The sequence below is a fragment of the Ixodes scapularis genome, unplaced genomic scaffold, assembly GCF_016920785.2.
Source record: "Ixodes scapularis isolate PalLabHiFi unplaced genomic scaffold, ASM1692078v2 PGA_scaffold2__306_contigs__length_199485367, whole genome shotgun sequence".
NCBI lineage: Eukaryota > Metazoa > Arthropoda > Arachnida > Ixodida > Ixodidae > Ixodes > Ixodes scapularis.
Window position 1 is genome coordinate 182,161,899 of NW_024609857.1, and position 21,073 is coordinate 182,182,971.

Here is a 21,073-nt window from a genome sequence, read left to right on the forward strand (position 1 = left end):
AGGCGCTGAGAGTTTTTGCATTCCACTGCTATCCAGAAATGTGCCATGGAAAGTAGCCGTACTAAGAAAAGTTATATAAATTGATTGATTTAAAATTGATATTTAGTTTATCAAAGATTTGGGTTGAGGCGGCAGATCTTTAGTCCATATATCGAAGGATGAGTACACCCGAGCAAAATCACAAGGAAACATACTCTTTGCCCTATCATCTAAACCTACTTGGTGTCAAAGCCTCAAAAGTCAAAGCAGCTAGGCTTAAAGTACCTTAATTTGGGCAAGATGAAGATCATATACCGATTCATCCATTTATATTTCCTTTCCCTTCCACTTGTCTTTTGCGCATAATATCTTTCCCGATGCTTATCTGATAATTTCTGGAATTTGTGGCTTACCTTCTGTATAAAAAAAAAAGTCATGTAGTAAAATATCACGCGGCACGTTAAGAGACCGACGTATGCGCTCCCATGAATAAACCAAGCCACCAACGGGGTCACTCTGTAAATCTATCGAGGACTCTTCACGTAACACCCCCAATACTTATGAAAGTCAAGTATAAAGAGAGGGATTGTTTTACGTCCTGTGGTCCTCCTCATGATCCCAAATATTTTATGACACTGTACAGGAGCTGAAACGGATAACCTTCTTGGGCTACAAGAAGCTGGAAGTAGCCATTATACGCACCACAGAGGCGCAGACGTGAGCGTCCAACCCTCGCATCATACCCTTGAGCACAAGACGGAGATCGGTGCCAGATCACAACGCCCGTCCGATTGGTCGGCGTCATCGCAGTTCTTTTTCACAGACTGTCCAAACTCGGTGAACAATGTATATAAAATAAAATGAGCACTCTTTGGGATTTCTTCACTTTAAAGGTCTCAGACAAATTCTTGGCGACGGGAACTCCTCGCCCCCAGACTCCGCTTGCCGATGACGTTGGCAGCGGCAGTTCTTGTAGGGCTCAGGGTGCGTAGGGGAGTACCATTCTGTGCTGGATTGAGGCGTGCCTGACAAAAGGTGGGCTGGAAAAAGAAAAGTACGTTAAAGAAGATTTAGCAAAACACGCAAAAGGTTATTCCATGATTTCTTGCTCCCATCATTCGGAGGCCAATGACCATAATATAAAGAGCCTTCCAACGAAAGATCAGTAGCGAAAATAGTTTGGGTAGATAATGAAAAATTCAAAAAGAGTATGGGTTGGATGAGTTCGATTATTCTTTAAGCACGTTCTACTAATCTCACTAATTAGTCTTCTCTTTGCTGTGCGAATGAATAGTGATGGAAGCATTTTTAAGTTATTATTTTTGTCATGACAACGTTCTTTGATTAGTTTATTTATTATGTTGTAATGTGGTGATGAGAGTGCTGCCGACCCAAGTCGTTCTTTGCTATTGTGATGGTAACGGCTGTAAGAAGACAGAGTAGGCTGATAAGTGCAAGCCGCACAAAAAAAAATTGCAATGACGTCTTGAATGTCCTACCAGAGATATATAGAGAACTTCCATATTATTACCAAATTATGGCCCCGATCTAAATGAGCGAGCTGGAGTCTTGTCATTTACGTCTTGCCAGCTGTAAATTGAACCAAATCTCGTTCAGATTAACCTAAAGTAATTTGTGCTTTGGTTTCAAGAGATGCAGCAAAGAATAGCTTGGAAAACCATTGCTCGAAGACAGCGTTATATTGTCGCAGTGTAAGAAACGCTGCAGAAGTGGAGGTTTATTTTTTATTCGTGAACGATGAACCTATCGTAGTGCTTTGTTTGTCTTTAAATATTTGAGCATTTAAATCTAGACTATACGAGTTAGTAAAACAGTGAGATAACAAAACAAGTGTATGGATGAAGTCCGACATTTCCTAGCCTCTCATTGCACAAAGTTTGCAAGCAGAATCGAAGAGCAAGCAGTCGTTTGCAAACTTGCAGACTGTTGTTTGCGAGCAGAACGAAGAAACAAAAAATGTTGCGAAATGGACACTTAATGTTTATCCGACATGTATTCCGCACTTACGTGAAGAGCTGCAGCAGTCGTTTTTATAATTTTTATGGGGCAGCTATTTATATGCGTTTTATGTCCAGATAATCAGATACAATTCCTTCAATGTACTCACATATTCAAACGGCTGACTGCAACAAGGTGTTATGCACAATTGCTAGCAAGAATGCTGCTACAACCCAGAATTTCCACGTCGTCGAAAGGACGATACGTGGCTCTGCAGTTGTGCCTACACAGCGAGAAGGAGATTGCCCGGCATGTGCTACCAATGAAACCAGTGGAAAATCTGAGGAGAACACCGGTTCCCAAAGCTCGTTTTCGAATGGCTTATTAAGCGCCCAAGGATTTTGCCAGTCAGGAATGGCTGTACGCAAGGTTTTTTTTCGCTTGCTCATTAAGAATCGCCAAGTGTTCTCTTTAAATGCGATAGCATTTCTTTCGGCAAATATGGGAGGGAAGAATGCTAGAAAAATCAGCATGTGGAATGCACAGTTCGCAAATCAATGCAAAGAAGCAGACAGGTGTTCGATAATTTATAAGGAGAAAGCTCTTTGCAGTTTTAGATGAAAGCTCTTTGCAGTTTTTTCATATCTTTGTCATGAACACTGTCGTTCGACAGTGTTCATGACAAAGATATGAAAAAAATTAAAAACGATGCACACGTGTTCCGCACGTGTGCATCTAGCGTGGCGCTAGAACATTTAGTAGAAGTATACTGGGCCTCGTCCTGCCATCTCTGAACGGGTAACGCTGGGGTTTGCTGGCGGGAGTAAAAGATTGGAAAAAATGGTTAGAATTCAAGAAAGGAGGTTTGAAGATTGGTGGAGGAGGGCTAAGAATGTGATAACATAAAACAAATTTTCGAGCATTCAGACTTATGGGAGACATTTATAGCAAAATTTAAGCCATGGCGGTTGAAATGTTTCAAATCTGAGTGAAGTGAGCAACCGCACGATTAAAATATATAAGGCTAATACTATTCATTCACTCATTCATCGTATGATATAACGTACACATACTGGAAGTGCTCTAGAATTTTTCACGTGGCCCCGCAACAGAAAAGGAGCGGGCTGAAAATGAAATGGCTGAACAGGTGCGGCCGCCCACTGATGGTCAACGTGTTCGTCATGCTATTGAGATGCCCGAAAAGAGAAAATAGCGTTTGGCTATTGGGAGAGAAAGGCAAGGTGGCCTCATTCTTGTACGAACAAAAGCTGAGTGAGAGAACGTGGTTCGCCTCCACTTTATTGGTGGACTATGGCAATCACGAAAGAAAGTCATAATCTGCAGCAAAGCAGAGCGGAACCGCAACCTCATTTTTCATTCAGGCTTTACTGTGATTGATACTCTTGATAACTCTTAACTAGCAAGGATTAGAACTGGCAGTGTCGAGGCGAATACAATAGTTCGTATCAAATGATATGTGTCTGTCAGAACACCCGGAGACTGAAAGGTGAAACCAGCCAACAGTGCTCCGTTTCAATTTAAGTCGAAGTAGTGCCAAAGTCCAGCTGCAATAAAACCACAGACGCATATACTGAAGACGTAATATTGTGACGACGTATTCTTGGTGCTACCTTTCATAAGGTGACGGTTACACGCGCATTGATACACAGGAAATGCCGTGAACTAGGGCTTTCCGAGTAGCTTTATTGATTCCAATGGTTCGTACCTAGGATAGCGCTAGGACCCCCATAAGGGGAAATGAAATACGGAATAATAGAAACCTGTGAACAGACTCCTTCCCCTCCCCCTCCGCTCAACTGCGGGTAATATTTTTCTAGAGCGCAGCCTTTAGGCGCCCGTTTCCGGTTTGAGGGGCGTCGGCGTCGCCGTCGGCGTAACCGCGCGGTGCATTATGGGTAAATTTTCCCGCTAAATTTAGCGGAAAAATTTACCCGCTAAATCTAGCCAAAAAACTTCCCCGCAAAATGTTGCGGGGAAATTTTTTTTATGCAAAGTTTAGCGGGGAAATTTTTTCCGATAGTTTTAACGGAGAATTTTTAATTTGGGATTACAACAGTTTTCAGCTTAATCACAAGGCATATCTTTTTGCCTTTTTTTAATCGATATTGTTTGTAGTTTTTTGTTTGTTTTTTAATATCGACGGCTCAAAATTTTGTTTCCGGCATCCACGGTAAAACGAAAACTATCTGCTAGATGAATGGCAAACCTGACCATGAGCCGTAAGGCCGGGACATAACGTCGCAATGGTGCTGCGGTACGCGGTACCATCGATCAACCGCAGATCCATCGCGACGTGACGTCAGAAGGGTACTGCGCCAGTGTTCTTTGACCAATAGCTAACCCACTTCCCGCCCGCTAAAGAACAAACAGCTGGTTGCATTTTTAAGATCGGTTTTCGTGAAGTACACGGCTTCACTTTGACGTGATATTTCGGCTGCGGTCATAAGTTGGGCCACTAAAGCGGTACCAGTCATTTATTTTGGTTTCGTATTCGACCGCAGTTCCCTTTAACGCAATGATACTCGGACAGTGCCAAATCAGCAATCGGGCTCGAGCCGGAAACTGAGGGTCCTTCGACACGAAGCGTCCTTTTCTGCGCTGGCTGGACACGGCCCGGTCGAACGCTGGCGCAGCAGCCGTGCGCAATCAGTGTAGGTAGGGCACGGACACTGATTATGTTTAGTGGTTATTAGAAAAAGCATTCGCGGTTTACGAATCGTCAAGACTTATGGCCAGCTAAGTACGTAACCAAGACAGGTCCAAGTACGTAAAGAAGCCAAATGCCAACCTAAGTGGAAATCACTTTTAGGTTGGCAGAGGACCTTTTGTTAGAAATCACTCTCAGGCGCAGGTTGGCAGAGGACCTTTTGTTTACTCGCTTCCTCTCACTTACATGAAAGTGTGTTGCAAAGAGTAATCGAGATCAATTTGCTAACTTCCACTGTGATATTGCAATGACCCGACCAGTCTCGATTGTGGTGTATTTGCTACAACGCAGCGCTATGGCAATGACCCTGCCGTCGATGACGCGTATTGATCTCCTATAGTGCCAGTTGTACGTGCCTAAAAGTCTGCCTTACGTAGGGGAACCTTATGATGGAAATCAAGCAGCGTGGTTTTTATTCCGGTTCCATGCTTTCGCACTGCAAATGTATATTTAGAGTTTTTATGCTAAGCACGCTAATACTTTTTTTCAGTTATAGTCGCGTTTGGGCTGTGTTCAGAAGCAAAAAACACACAAAGTAAATTAATATCTCGTCCTGACTGCGATGTGATGCGACTCTGACGGCATGGACGTCATGTCATCAAGGTGATTGTATACTTAACATGAATACGCCCATCATTCGATAATGGGCCTGTATTTGTATTAAATGAAACACTCGTGGCTTTAACGCATTGACGTGTCATGATTGTGACTCATGGTTTATTGTAGAATGCGTACAAATCACTGGAAGGGGCGATTCATCTGGTTAACACTAATGTACATACTTAATCCTTCTTACATATTGTCACGAATGACAACTGATGGGGTGACGACTCACTGAATGAAATTGAACGTTTCATGGGGCGAACTTGTGCCCTAAACAAAATACAAAAAAAGGCTATCGTAGCAGGCGTCGAAGGTGGCGTGACAACAGGATCGAGCGCTGGGGCGAGACCGACCCCGGCTCGCCAACCGGAGCCATTTTGTACACGCGCGAGCTCTGGAACAATGGGCGTACAAGGTTCGGCGCGTATAACATTTGGACCTCAAACACGGAGAAGTGTTATCTAATTCACCTGAACCCAACAATCACAGAAATAACAAAAAGGTACGTCCGCTCTCATGGGTCGAACCCCCAGCCCTTTGAGTGAGAGCCGAGCACTAAACCATTGTGCAACGGGCGCACTTGCTCGAAGAAGCGTGTGACAACATCACTAATTTTAGAATATTTTATAGCATTTGTCTGCTGTCAAAATCTAAACCTATTATTACGACGAGCAAAAAAACGCGCATACCCACATCCACCAAACTGAAAAAAGAAGAAAGAAGAAAACACTACTCTTGACGTTAATAGTACCACCCTCTGCTCTTGCTCCGCGTCTTTAGAAATCAAAGGTATTTCTGTTTATCCTAATTAAATAATATATTAAAGGATGCCTACAGTCAAGCACAAGTTGATAAGACAAGGAAGTGGCTTCATTTGTCCCGGCTTCAGCGCGAGCTTCCAACTTTCGTCAACGCTTCGGCGGTTCGTGCACCTTGAGCTGGCGTTAGCCCTACGGCAGGGCGGAGGGCATGGAGCGGATGCTGGAGGACAGGCGTTTCAAGAATCACTCCCTGCCTTTCTTACTCCGTCAGATAGTATAGCTAGACTCGCAAATATTGATTTAATCAACCCCTACTAAACGTAACATCGTTTTTTTTTTTGTTGAACGCGTATGAAGCGCGAAATGTATTTAGAATTTTGCGTTTACGAAGTTTACGTTTTCTGAAATGCAGAGGCTGTTTATTAGAGTTTCGTTTTTTTTCTTAGAATACTGGGCTCACATCATTTCTTTAAGATTCTCAGTTTTTAGTATTTCGTAGTTTAATTTTACTGTGTCCTTCGTTTTTTTTTTCTTCAAAATAAATGTAAATAATGCCCGGACAGAACTGTACACTAACCTTATATAAATATATCGCCGCGGTAAAGAAATATTTTTCTGCAGACGCATTTGACATTTTCAGAATGCCAAATGCATTGTGCCAATACGTTTGGCAGTACTCGAAATTGGCAGTACTACACGTCCAAAGACAAATCTTGAAAAAAAGTGTTACATTATTAAATGTGGGTGCTTTAAATTAGTCCAAATTCCGTATAAAAAAAGACCTAGAGCTGCTCTTCCCTTCTCGTAAACTATACAGTTACACAACTTTCACTCCGATTAAAAAAAGACCGTCCTCTCTAAAAGAAGTACAAATAGTGAGGTCGAATCTCAATAACGGAACAGTGACTTTTGTCGTGCTCCAGAAGTAGCAAACCTTGAAGAGATAAACGGAAACATATTTTGGTCAATACTTTAATATAAAACATACACTATAAAAAAGAAACTGAGTTGGCCTTCTTTCATGACTACAAACTGCGCTCTGTTAAACTTTATTATTAAAATACTGTGTTTTTTATTTATATTTTATTCTTTTCAGTTGTGACCTCGAAATTCTGAACTTTTCGGATAAGTGGTATTGTCGCAAGTTTCACCGGCAAGTGCTCTTCGGTGTTGATAGGATTTATCCGAAAGCAAGGAACCATAAAAACAACCCATAAAAAAAGTTAACCTCGAAACTAACTTTCCAAAATCGGTGCGTCTGTCTCGCCACGCGTTCGACAATGCGGACTTACAGATAAGCATCGCTGCGTGGACTATGATGATGGTACGGAAGGGAAGGCGCGCGCCTGGTCTTCCACGCAGTATTCGTCGCAGTCACAGAGCACAGCCTCCGATCGATCCAATCTCGAGTGTCTCGTACTTTTCTTCGAAACCTATCGAGTCTTTGGTAAAAATCAAACAAGAAAATGTCGAAAATAAATAGAGAACTTCAGCTCACGACAAAAGGGAGAGCAACACTTTCCGGAAGAGACCGTTGCTTGAAAGAGCAATGTTTCTATGTTTCTTTAACTTTTTCTTTTTAATTTTCACGTGCATGCAAGTTTAGACTTTATACTCTGATATTACCGTGAAGATCCTTTTGTGGCCATAAACCCTCGAGTGTTTGGGACTGGTAAATGCCCGAGCGAGTTGAACATAAATACTTAAAATCGAAAGAACAAAAGCACGGAGGACAAGCACAGGACAACCACGTTCTTTCATTTAGCGACAATGTTTATTTTGGGCAGGAAAATTGCAGCATGACCGAGATCCCAACTAAGATAGAGTGATAAGGGGGAGGAAAGACTGGTGGATGGAAAGGGGGAAGATGAAACCACGAGGCACGGGTAGAACTACAGTGATGGTGTCTGTGTGTGTGTGTGTGTGTGTGTGTTTTCCTTCTTCTTTTTTTTCGGGGAGTTGCGATATTTTTTAAGTTCAGGCCTGATGAACCATATTTCCCGTCTTGATAAGGTTACTGAGGCCGATGAAACGTTGTTTTCAGCGTTCCGGATGAGGAAGGATTTGATGATTTAACGTCCGTAGCGATTGCGGTGTCCCTCCTTTGTCTTTGTTCCCGCGAAGTCAGGCGCGCGTTCGATGCATTCGTTCGCGTGAGCCGCGATCGGATGAATCAGTTCTTGAAGTGGCTTTCTTTTGTTCTTACTTAAGCGGTCATTTATACATCTGCTGGTTTGTACTGTGTACTCAGCTCCGCATTTAAGGGGGATGGAGTACACTTGTTCTGTACAGCAAGCCCGGAAAAGGGTGGCGTGCTTTGTTTCGCAAGCTGGTTTGGCTTCATTTTTTTTTATTTATTTATTTATTCACTTACCCACAGCGGCAGGGTGGCATTATAGTGGGCGGAAACGTACATCAATGTGATACACTTGAGCAATACAAAGGAGCATAACAGAACGCGCACATGCATACCCAGTACACGGCAAACAAAAAAAAACATAAAAACACTTCTCACAATGGAGCAAAGAAAGCGTCATTGTCCAAAATGTCAACAACCTCCGAAGGCAATTGATTCCATTCTCTAATAGATTTGGGGAAAATAGTAGATTTAAACTGGTTTGTGTTACGTTTATATTCACGTACCTTTCTTTCGTGATCAACACGATGAGAGATATAATGCGGGGAGAAAATGTAGTTTTCGCGCTGTATAAAATTTCTGCACGGTAAATGTTATGAAATTATTTTAGCCGTAGTTTTTTCCTCCTTTTTTCAAGAGATTCCCAGTCTAAGAGTTCCTTCAGACTTGTCAAGCTGAGTCGGCTGTTATTATTCCCGGAAACATATCTAGCCGCTAAGTTTGAACTCTTTCAAGTTTATTTCTATCAACAGCAGTTCGTGGGTCCTAGACTGTACACGCGTACTCGAGAACAGACCTGATATAAGTTTTGTACAACAAATCTCGCGCACCTTGCGGAAATTGTCGGATATTGCGTCGTAAAAATCCCAATACTTTACAAGCTTTCCCTGTTATGAAATCAACGTGCCTGTGCCAACACAAAGACGGTGTTAGGTATATTCCTAAGTATTTAAATTCAATCACAGTTTGTAGTGGGGTACTGTCAATGATGTGTACATTTTTAGGTCCATCTTTTTTTCTTGAAAAACACATTTGTACGGTTTTTCTAGGTTTAGCTGCATATTCGATTCTTGGCACCACCTGTGTATTCTGAAAAGGTCGCGTTGCAATGCATAGTTGTCTTCCTCGCTTCTAGTTTCACGATATACGACGCAGTCGTCTGCAAGCAGTCTCATGTAAGAAGTGATATTTTCTGCAACGTCATTAATATAAACCAAGAAAAACAACGGGCCCAGCACAAACCCGTGTGGGACGCCTGGCGTCACGTCAAAAGTTTCATATGCAGCACCATTTACAACCACATATTGGGATCTTAAATTGAAATATTCCTAAATCCACTAAACTATGCGGGGGTTAATATTGAAACTATGTAACTTACGAACAAGTAAGTTGTGGCAACGACATCAAACGCCTTTTTGAAATCTATAAATAGAGAGCCTATGCATCTTCGCTGATCCAACTTTTCACTTATTTGGTGAACAAAATCTGTTAGTTGTGTAAGACATGAGACTCTGCCAAAAACCATGCTGGTTTGGATTAAACAATGCATGTTCTAACGTTTTACAAACAATACTTGCTAGAAATATGGGTCGGTAATTCGTGACGAGCTTTCTAGGTCCAGATTTATGCTCAGGAACAACACAAGCTGTCCTCAATTCGCTGGGAAGGCCACATGTGTTAAGGGGCTTAGTAAGCACCTTCAGGTAACAACATCTTCAGAAGCGGTGAAATGGGCCGTGCACAAACTTTAATATACTACTTGACAAGCCGTCTGGTCCTCCCGCTTATGATGGATCCAAACGCTGTAGCAGCAGTGCAATTCCATGCTCGTGGATTAATACCTCCCCCATGGTTTCATTATTCGTTCTAGCTAGACTTGAATGATTAGAATTTAACGTTTTAGGTAAAAATACTGAGCCAGAAAAGTCGTTTAGGCAGCTTGCTTGCCCGAGGCTACTTTCTATTAAGTCGCCGTAATATGCAAGTGTTGGGATCCATACTTTATTTTTTCTCCAGAACTCCTTCGGGTTCTTTCTAATTCGCGATGGAAATGACTCAAGAAAGTTAGTTTTTGCTTCACTCGTTGCAGTTTTAAATTCCTTGTCGATAGTCTTTAGTTTCGCTCTATCTTCTGAGGAGAATATTTCTAAAGATCATTAAATACTCTCTGTCTCCTATTTCTAAGAGCCCGTAACTCTTTGTTAAACCTAGGTTTATTTTTGCACGTCCTGCTCTTAATAAGGATGGCACAAATCGGTCTCGTAGCTCAAAAACTTTTGCCTTAAAAAGTAACCAGAGATCGTTAACAGTAAGAGAATCTGATAAAAGCTCAAATTCCTGGAAGTATTCTTCTAAATGAGGATATATCACGGCAGTATTTCCACTTGCATAATTGTACATTCTCTGGGCAGTGTTTGGCTGTGTTTATTTTTCATACGATACGTGCATATCACATAGTACCACATGGTGGTCTCTTATTCCAGGTAGGATCAAACTAGACTTTACCCAAGCGGGTTGATCTGTTTGGACCAAGTCTAAAATGTTATTTCCTCTTGCCGGTTTTTCTACAATTTGGGTGAGCGCAAATGTATGCACCATGTATATCATTTCCCTTCCCACTCCAGAAACCACTCCAGGCTGCAACATAAACCGATTCCAAGATACTTTAGGCACATCACAATCACCACCTATAATAAGACTGAATTGAATTGTCGGAATTGTTTCTACCATTTCGGAAAGTTCAACGATTACATTAGCCGAGCTTCCAGGCGGTCTATAAAAAGAACATAGCATTAGTGATTTGCCATTTGATAACCGAACCCGGCACCACACACCCTCGCACGACCCAACCGGAATGTCAAGCCGAGAAGAAGAAACAGTATTATCTACCTATATGAAAACTCCCCCAACATGATAGTTCTTGTCGTTTCTGTAAGATACGTAGTTGTCTGGAAATACCTCATCGTCACTGATACTGCTATCTAGCCAAGATCCAGGGTAGGTTTTGTCGTACACAACAAATCGTTTAAATCATCTACTTTATTGCTTACCCTTCGGCAGTTCGCAATCAGAAATGATATGTTTGAAGTCGAGCAGCTATTTTTTTTTGTCAGGTACTCTGAACTTGTCTAAGTGCTTTGTCGTAGATGTATCTTGTATCATTTAAGTACAGTGCATCATATCGAAGGTTCACACGATTATTGTCATTACAGTGATCTTTGGCGAAGTCCCAGAGCTGTTTTCGTTTTCTGCGTGCCGCCTCTGAAAAAGCTACCGAGATGCTAATGGTAGTGCCTTTTAGTTTCTTCGCGTTTGACAAGATTGTTTTTCTTTGAAGAACGCGAAATTTGCGATAAGCGGTCGCGTTCTGCAAATACAGTATCTACCAAGCCTGTGCGCTTTTTCAATTTGAACGGGCTCTAGTCCAAGTCTAGTTACAATTTCCTGAGCTCGTTTCTCAGACGCCGCAGGTGGCTCTCGGACGTCTGTGTCAGGTACTCCGTAAAAAGATATATTATAACGCCGGCTTCGATTTTCCAGGTTGTCTACTTTAGCGGTTAGATTTCTTACTACGCTATCTGTGTCCTCACACTGTCTCCTGCAATCCGTGATTACAGTTTTCGTGTTATTTAACTGGGCCAGATGCTGTTCCAATGATTCAATCCGTGTTTTACATCATCCAGGGTCGCCTTGCTTTGCTCTTGATTAGTTTCGATAGTCTAAAGCTTAGCTTTAATGGCATTCTGCCCATCTAAAAGTATCTGTAAAGTGGCCACCGTATCAGAACCGGGATTCGATTCGATACCTCCGCATAGTAGCAACAATAAAACATAAAAAAGCATAACTACGCATCAGCACAAATCGTCGCCGCACGCGCCAAGTGACATTCCGTGACTTAGCAGTACCAAAGAAGACATGGGGTGGAACCATCAACAGAAAAACATAAAATATTGAGCGACTAGTAAGACTGTCACCAACTTGAACAAACAGCAGAAATTTCGTGAGCGGTACTACCGGTCATGATCGTGCCGGCTCCCCGCCCTAAGTCGTCACTGAATCGCTGCGTCTTTTTTACACCGTATGCATGCCGGCTGTCGTCCCAATGTTCGTAGCTTGACAGTAGGCATTGGCCAAAATCAGCCGGTGGACATGTTCCATGAGCATAGTCGTCGAAGTCGAATTCCGGGCCAGTGGATGGTGGCGGATGCATGACGCTTCCGTTGTTCGCTCGATGCAGTGGAGATGGAGCACAACGCCCCATGACCTGGAGAAACAATAGAAATTGCGTGAGCGGCACGGTCATAATCGTGCCGGTTCCCCGCCCTAAGTGGTCACTGAATCGCTGCGCCCTTTTTACACCGTATGCATGCCGGCTGTCCTCCCAATGTTAGTAGCTTGACAGTAGGCATTGGCCAAAATCAATCGGTCGACATGTTCCATGAGTAGAGTCGTCGAAGTTGAATTCCGGGCCAGTGGATGTTGGCGGATGCATGGCGCTTCCGTTGTTCACTCGATGCAGTGGTGATGGAGCACGCCGCCCCATGACCTGGACAGACAGTAGAAATCACGTGAGCGGTACGGTCATGATCGTGCCGGTTCCCCGCCCTAAGCCGTCACTGAATCGCTGCGCCTTTTTTACACCGTATGCATGCCGGCCGTTGTCGCAATGTTCGTAGCTTGACAGTAGGCATTGGCCAAAATCAGCCGGTGGACATGTTCCACGAGCAGAGTCGTCGAAGTCGAATTCCGGGCCAGTGGATGGTGGCGGATGCGTGACGCTTCCGTTGTTCACTCGATGCAGCGGAGATGGAGCACACCGCCCCATGACCTGGAGAAACAATAGAAATTGCGTGAGCGGCGAGGTCATAATCGTGCCGGTTCCCCGCCCTAAGTGGTCACTCAATCGCTGCGCCTTTTTTACACCGTGTGCATGCCGGCTGTCCTCCCAATGTTAGTAGCTTGACATTAGGCATTGGCCAAAATCAACCGGTCGACATGTTCCATGAGCAGAGTCGTCGAAGTCGAATTCCGGGCCAGTGGATGATGGCGGATGCATGGCGCTTCCGTTGTTCACTCGATGCAGCGGTGATGGAGCACGCCGCCCCATGACCTGGACGGACAGTAGAAATTGCGTGAGCGGTACGGTCATGATCGTGCCGGTTCCCCGCCCTAAGTCGTCACTGAATCGCTGCGCCCTTTGTACACCGTATGCATGCCGGCCGTTGTCCCAATGTTCGTAGCTTGACAGTAGGCATTGGCCAAAATCAGCCGGTGGACATATTCCATGAGCAGAGTTGTCGAAGTCGAATCCCGGGCCAGTGGATGATGGCGGATTCATGGCGCTTCCGTTGTTCACTCGATGCAGCGGAGATGGAGCACACCGTCCTATGACCTGGAAAACAATAGAACTTGCGTGAGCGGCACGGTCATAATTGTACCGGTTCCCCGCCATAAGTCGTCACTGAATCGCTGCGCCTTTTTTACACCGTATGCATGCCGGCTGTCGCCCCAATGTTCGTAGCTTGACAGTAGGCGTTGGCCAAAATCAACCGCTGGACATGTTTCATGAGCAGAGTTGTCGAAGTCGAATTCCGGGCCAGTGGATGATGGCGGATACATGGCGCTGCCGTTGTTCACTCGATGCAGCGGAGATGGAGCACACCGCCCCATGACCTGGACAGACAGCAGAAATTGCGTGAGAGGTACGGTCATCATCGTGCCGGTTCCCCGCCCTAAGTCGTCACTGAATCGCTGCGCTTTTTTTACACCGTATGCATGCCGGCCGTTGTCCCAATGTTCGTAGCTTGACAGTAGGCATTGGCCAAAATCAGCCGGTGGACACGTTCCATGAGCAGAGTCGTCGAAGTCGAATTCCGGGCCAGTGAATGATGGCGGATGCATGGCGCTTCCGTTGTTCACTCGATGCAGCGGAGATGGAGCACACCGCCCCATGACCTGGACAGACAGCGAAATTTCGTGAGCGGTACGGTCATGATCGTGCCGGTTCCCGGCCCTAAGTCGTCACTGAATCGCTGCGCCCTTTGTACACCGTATGCATGCCAGCCGTTGTCCCAATGTTCGTAGCTTGACAGTCGGCATTGACCAAAATCAGCCGGTGGACATGTTTCATCAGCAGAGTCGTCGAAGTCGAAATCCGGGCCAGTGAATGATGGCGGATGCATGGCGCTTTAGTTGTTCACTCGATGCACGGAGATGGAGCACAACGCCCCATGACCTGGACAAACAATAGGAATTGCGTGAGCGGCACAGTGATGATCGTGCCGGCACCACGCCCCCGGTTGATCATGTTGCACAAGCGTTTCGAACAGGTATGCATGAGCTCTATATTTTAAGAAACATTCTGTTCGTGCAGAAACTAGCATAATTTCTTTACCTATTTTACGGTCTCACCTAAAGACCCACTGGAAAAAACGCGAAAAAAAAGAAGTATGGATTAAGGCGGCTACGTTACACGTTACTTGAATTAAGTAACGTAAGTACGTAACGCGTTGCTGTTTTGAAAAAAAAAAGTGACCAGTACATTACTATGTTACCGAGAAAGGTTACGCGTTACCGGTAACACCATTACTTTTAACGCATTACCGACAACACTGGTTACTAGACCTTGTGAGAATTAGTGCCTGTTAGTAGCCAAAGGTAGTGAAATATACTACGTTGCATAGTAACCATTACTAACATTACCGCTACTACCTACAGTTACTAGGTACTTAGAAACATATGTGACAAGCGGTTACTAGCTAACTACTAGCTTTTTTAAAGAGTCTACGCGGGAGAGACGGCCGAGAGGCCGGTGCGTATGTCTTGCTGGTCTCGTGCATCGTAAAGTAAGGTCCCGTAGGAAAGAGGGAAGGGCTCCAGGTATTGTTGTATAGGCCAATGCCATATCATCATACTAAATAGAAAATTACATATATGTTTCCCGAAAAATCTTATTCGTTTCCTGGGAGTTGATGCCAGAAAAATTGTCAAAAGAATGAATTAGGGCTGGGCAAAGGACAAGGTTAATTATTGCTTCCCTGTCCTGTCGTATGATTTGGTAATGCAACCATGCTTACGTGTCACGTTCGTATAACTGTTCTTAGACCTCACGCAAGAAAATGCAACCGCTTGGCTTGCTTGCGGGAGCTCGCGCCGTCAATATTAGGGCGGACTGAACTCACGGTCGGAGGGCCCGTAATCCGCAGCTGACAATCTACGAGAAGTTTCGAATGTAATAGTTCCGATGGTTCTCTATGCTGAGCAACAAAAGAAACTCGAATATGCAGTTACCTGTTTTAAACAACTTTAAAATTGAGAACTAAGCTCCCTCAGCTTACCTGTCAAAGGTTTCCCCGATGCTTACAAAAGAAAGATATTACCGTATAAACCGGAATATAGGTCGAATTTATTTTCGAAAATGGACCTAAACAAGTCGACCCTAGTCTTATATAACGAACATTAGCAGAAATACAAAAATAATCTCGCAAGATTGGGTGGCTGAAGCCGCCATCTTGTTTTTCTTTGCAATCGCATAGCGCTCATCCCGTTGTCACGATGGTCGCGATTCACCTTCACTTGTGCTCCTTGTTTTGTTACATGTGCCGTTGCCGCTACCGGAGTGATAATGAGTGGAAGTAGAAGAAAGTTCTCGGTAGCCTTCAAGAAGAAGGCCTATGCAGAGATCCGCTTGAATCTTGCAGCGCAGCGAAAGTTCGATGTATCGGAGAAAAGCATGCGCTACTGGCGAGGCCAGAGACAGAAACTGGCGGCGTGCACGAAGAAGAAGAAAACTTCATTTCGTGGAAAGAATGTGGTGGGCCCCGAATTGGAAGCAGAGGTGGAAAAATATTGGGGATCTGCGTGCCAGATTGCTACCTGTGACGTCAGAGTGCATCGGTGCAAAAGCCGTCGAGGTCGCTCGTGCCTCCGGGCTCTCGAGGGCGCAATTCGAAGGGACGGCATCGTCCCTTTCAATTACGTTAGTGAACTCGTCGTCGAACGAAGGTTTTGAAGAATCTGAGTAGTAAAGCTCCCGCACGTCCTGTTTTATTGCGTGCGAAGCAACGAAATAAATGCGCCGTGTTTTCTCGTCCTTACGTATACTTGGCCAATTTTATTACCAAGGTAAGGTTGCATTTTCTTGCCATAAACTTTTTTTTCGCCTTTTGCAAGCTTTATATTAGGGGTCGACTTATATTCCGGTTCAACTTACATTCCAGTTTATATGTAAGCAACGAAAGACGCCGGAGAAAGGGGAAACGAGCCAGATAATCCTAGCCCACATCGTGCACTGACTACAGCACATAGTTTAAAAGAAATTGACACAGGTGGTAGTACTGTGGTTTTTTTATATATTCTATTAAAATAATGGTGTTAGCCTATGCCAAGCATAACTGCTTTCCAAGGAACTTTAGAGAATTAGACACTAGAACATTCCTGAAGCGAACTAACAAGGTTAGAGGTATAAAAGGAAATTAGCAAAAATAGGACGACGATAGGACACATACATCACCAAGGCAAGTACCTTAAAATATATTACTGAACTTCAGCGTAACCACATTTTTCACCAGGAGAAAGAGAGAGAGAGAGAAAGAGTGGTAATATGGAAGACCTTTCCTCGTAGGGAGGTTATAGATATATATATATAAGTATAACTGTGTGTAAACAGCGAACAACAAAAAATGCACAAGAACAATTATTTGTCGCTACCAGTAACCGTGCTAAACATTTCATCGTGTTTAACATGAAAAATACTTAAAAATAAAAGCGTCATTATTGGCGGGAGTGCAAGTTCTTATGCGATCACTCGTTTTACACAGAACACAACTAGCTTTTATTACTGAATCGCGTGCGTGAATTGTCATCCTACAATTTTGATGGCAGTGGTACATGTGCGCGCACCAGTGTTCGGAAGTAGCACTTTAAGTGCTTTTTACTTAAATGACAACTTCAAGTGGGTTGGCAAAACTTGTACTTTACTTCCTGTACATTCGCTGAGAATGTACTTGTGCTTTACTTAAAGCCTTTTTGTACTTTCCGATAAAATTACAACTCTCGACTTAAAAGCACATTCCCCGAATTGGGCATTGTTCAATTTGTATCACAAAATGACGCTTAGTCAACATTGGAGAAATACCGGGAAGGATATGTGCCCCGCGTCCCACATGGGACGACGTAGAGGGAAGTGTATGTCGTACCTCGCTCTACTTGTTTCTTATTCTTTCGGTGTTCCTCAACTCAACCAACACGCTCATCAGCCTACATGACCCTACTTTCGCCAGAGACACGAGTAGATGACGCATCGCTCCGTTCGTACTGAGGGCGGCCTTCGAGCAGCAATTCGAACCCTTACTACTTCTCGGTCGATCAGGCGAAGCGAGGAAGCCATATATATTATGACACTGTACTTTAAGTAATGTAGGTGTACTTATTTTCGTTACGACATCTCCACTCCTGACGTCATGTTCTTTCCTATAGTATTACGTTTAGCCCTTTTAATGCAGGGCAGTGCAGGCGGCGCCAAATTCAGAAGTCGGACAGAGTGTGAAGAGGATTGGGTCTTCTCTGTGAGTGAAGTAATCGCGGCTCTGGGTCCGATGCAAATAAGTGCCTTATAACCTGACCGTATTTAAATATTCCGTCAGCGCATCCGTCAGCGAGAGCAGAATAACTACACTGTGGCCGCTTCGTTTTATGCAATATTCGCCGTCATAGCCAAAAATAATTGATGCAACCCCGATTACACAAGGTTTGGCGGTGTGTAGCCCTAACATTTTCATATTTTTATTCGATCCACTTTGAGTACCGAGGAAAGATGAACGGTAGTCGCGTTCACCTCCCGTTTCAGTTTTCTGGACGGCTCCACCTAATGTAGCGGTCTGCCAGTGCATGCCCCGAAATTGACGTTATTCGCGCGAATTAACACAGCCGCGGCATGCTTACGGCATCCGGTAACTTTGACTTTGCAAGACAGCTTGCCAGCGTTCAAGGAGCGTTTTTGACTGTGCAGATATATGTGGAAATACAATTGAAACACTAAAACATCCCAATATTTGTTAGGGTAGCTCGAGAGTCAAAGAGCGAGCGAAACCATAAAAAAATACATAGCATTCATCTTGAGGTGGATGCCTTAGGCGACACAGCATGTATTGCACTTGACAGACGACTTCCTTCCGCTTGGATTACCTCCTCTAGTTTGGAGACCTGGCACAGAACTAAGGTGCCTGTAACGCGTATCCGGCAGGAGCGTTTAGCGTCCCATACCTCGGATGCAATGGAAATGGCCCCGAAGTGGCAACAAATGACATCACAAAAGACGTAGTGTCATGTTGTCGGAACGTCGCGATCCTGATGGGCGGTCGTAGAAGTTCCAGCAAAAAAACACAAAAAAAACGCGTCTATCACTGTTGTCGCCGCATCCCCAAACTTTTGGCTGCCGATGCTTCCGTGAACTGCTACACTGGACAGCAACCTGCAGCGGAACAGGCGTCTGCCACATGCACCCCTACAGGTACGGGACGCCGCCAGGATCGCGCCCGGCGACGGCATGATACTTCTGTGAATTCATAACGCAGAAATCAAGTAACCGGTTTCTTTGACGCGGTCACGAAGACGCCAATCGGACACGCGTTCCAGGCACCGAAAAGTATATAATCTCCGCTTTTCAGCGAGATGAAAGTTTCAATAATGTCGCAAGGCACTGCAAGCCACTGCACAGGACAGTATCCCTCCACAAGTATTGCGCATTAAAGGGCGAATTCGCTCCACGGCGCGAAGCCACCAACTACCGCTCCACTGCGCCTCGTAGACCAGCCGAACGGTCGCATATGGGCCAGGCGGCTCGAATAGGTAGTTGTGAAGATGTGCCCATAATACCGTGGCCATATGTGTAAATTTCTATAGGAACAAGCGCCCTCTCTTTTCATCCAAGGAATCAGGGAGGCATGTCGATCCCGTATAAGTAAATTTCAGAAAGTGCCGCAGCCGGTCGCCGCGGTCACTTTTTTAAAGTACGCTCTACTCACTGCGGAACGTAAAAATAATATATATATATATCAGGGTGTCGAACCGGAACCGAACCGAACCGGTATTTTTTCCGTAACTGAACCCGAACCCGAACCGTTATAATGTTATCGCGATGAACCCGAACCGGAACTGAACCGGAAAAAAAATAACGGTTACCGGCTCATGTCAAAACGGTTCGGCCACGCGCTGTTGACAATGAATGTGCTATCAATGCCATTTGTTTTTTAAGTGCCGTCAACTGACACACACCTCGCTTACATATTTTTTCTTCTCCACTCAGTCTTAGGAATATAAACGCTGCATCCATGAATCTTGGCAAACGCGGCATCCATGAATCTTGACATAGGAACCAGTATTGCGCTGGTCGCGGCTTGCACAGAAGAAAAAGAATTGGAAAACTGTGCAAAAAAAAAAAAAAAAAAATCGCGTCACGGGATTTCATTTTCCTACAATCTCGTAATTCCTAAATGCTGCTGTGTGCTCATTTCATAACACGTTTCTAGAACGCGTGAGTTCTTGAAGCTTGCTTCCATCGGAATGAGAAAAGGAAAGGCTGTGGAGTTTGATAATAATGCGTCCGGTTTCGTATAGGCACTTAGAAGCTAACAAATTTGTGAGACAGCGAACTCTTCTATTTTAATATTTATCCTATTACGTCCTTCTGGCGTTGCGTTTGGTGAAGTGTTTTTCATAATCTGTATCTTGTTTAATGAAAACTTCTTTAAGGGTCTAATTTGATTTACCGAAGGCAAGTTCAAATAAAGAAAGCTGTATTTTCTCCCCACTGTTCCTTCAATTTCTTACACGCCGAGGTGGCGGGATAGTTAGCGAGTTCTACTTGTAAAGAGGTCGCGGATTTTACAGCTGCTGCGTCGGACCCAATTAGATGAAGTCCGAATGCGTAAACGTCGGTGAGGTAACCTTTGAGTGCACATAAAGAAACCATTCCTGGTAGAAATCCCTGAGCCTTACACTACGATGTATCCCGTCTCGTATGTGCTGGTTTCAGATGTCTTATTTGTAATTTATTTTGATGTTGCAATTTGTCATTTATAATTTCCGAACCGGTTCGCGAACCGGTTCGCGGATCGAATTAATCGAACCGGAACTGAACCGGAACAAAATAAATTTGCCTGAACCTGAACCGTAACCGAACCCGTATTTTTTTCGGTTCGACACACTGATATATATATATATATATATATATATATATATATATATATATATATATATATATATATATATATACACACGGACGAAAACGCACCTGAGACGGTTGTTGGAGTTTTTAAAACATACTATTGGTAAAGTTGGTCGGCGTTTCGGCCTGAGCCAGACCTTTTTCAATATCCATATATATATATATATATATATCCAGTCTTGAAAAAGGTCTGGCTCAGGCCGAAACGCCGACCAACTTTACCAATAATATGTCTTAAAAATCCAACAACCGTCTCAGGTGCGTTTTCTTCCATGTATACATTTCGTCATCCTGCGCTTCGTTCTCTCTCTCTCTCTCTCTCTCTCTCTCTCTCTATATATATATATATATATATATATATATATATATATATATATATATATATATAGCCTACCGGAATTAGCGTGCTTCCCAAAAAGTTTGGCCAATGTTTGTTTTTGTTTGCCTCTGAACACCCTGTATGCAAAATTTCCGAGAATGTATTATTTTCCGGATCTTATTCAGTATTGTTTAACTTTCAATCATTGCTTTAAAAAAAGCGTATGCAGGATTAATTATTTCATTTTTTATAGCCCATTTAACTCTGCGGTACATTAAAAATAAGGTGTATCATGGGTTCATTACAATGAGACGTACAAAAGCTCCGTTTTTCGCTCAAAAATAGGTTATTTACGATTATA

The 21,073-nt window shown here is 43.8% G+C and overlaps 1 protein-coding gene across 1 annotated transcript in view; it reads right to left on the reverse strand.

Annotated features, from left to right (window-relative positions):
• Positions 1 to 875: 875 nt before the first annotated feature.
• LOC115330581 (relaxin receptor 1) overlaps positions 876 to 21,073 on the reverse strand; it is a 174,437-nt gene continuing 154,239 nt past the window's right edge. The window contains exon 18 of the mRNA XM_040222712.2: positions 876 to 1,019. Within this exon, the coding sequence (XP_040078646.2) occupies positions 876 to 1,019 (144 nt within the window). The remainder of the gene's footprint in view (positions 1,020 to 21,073) is intronic.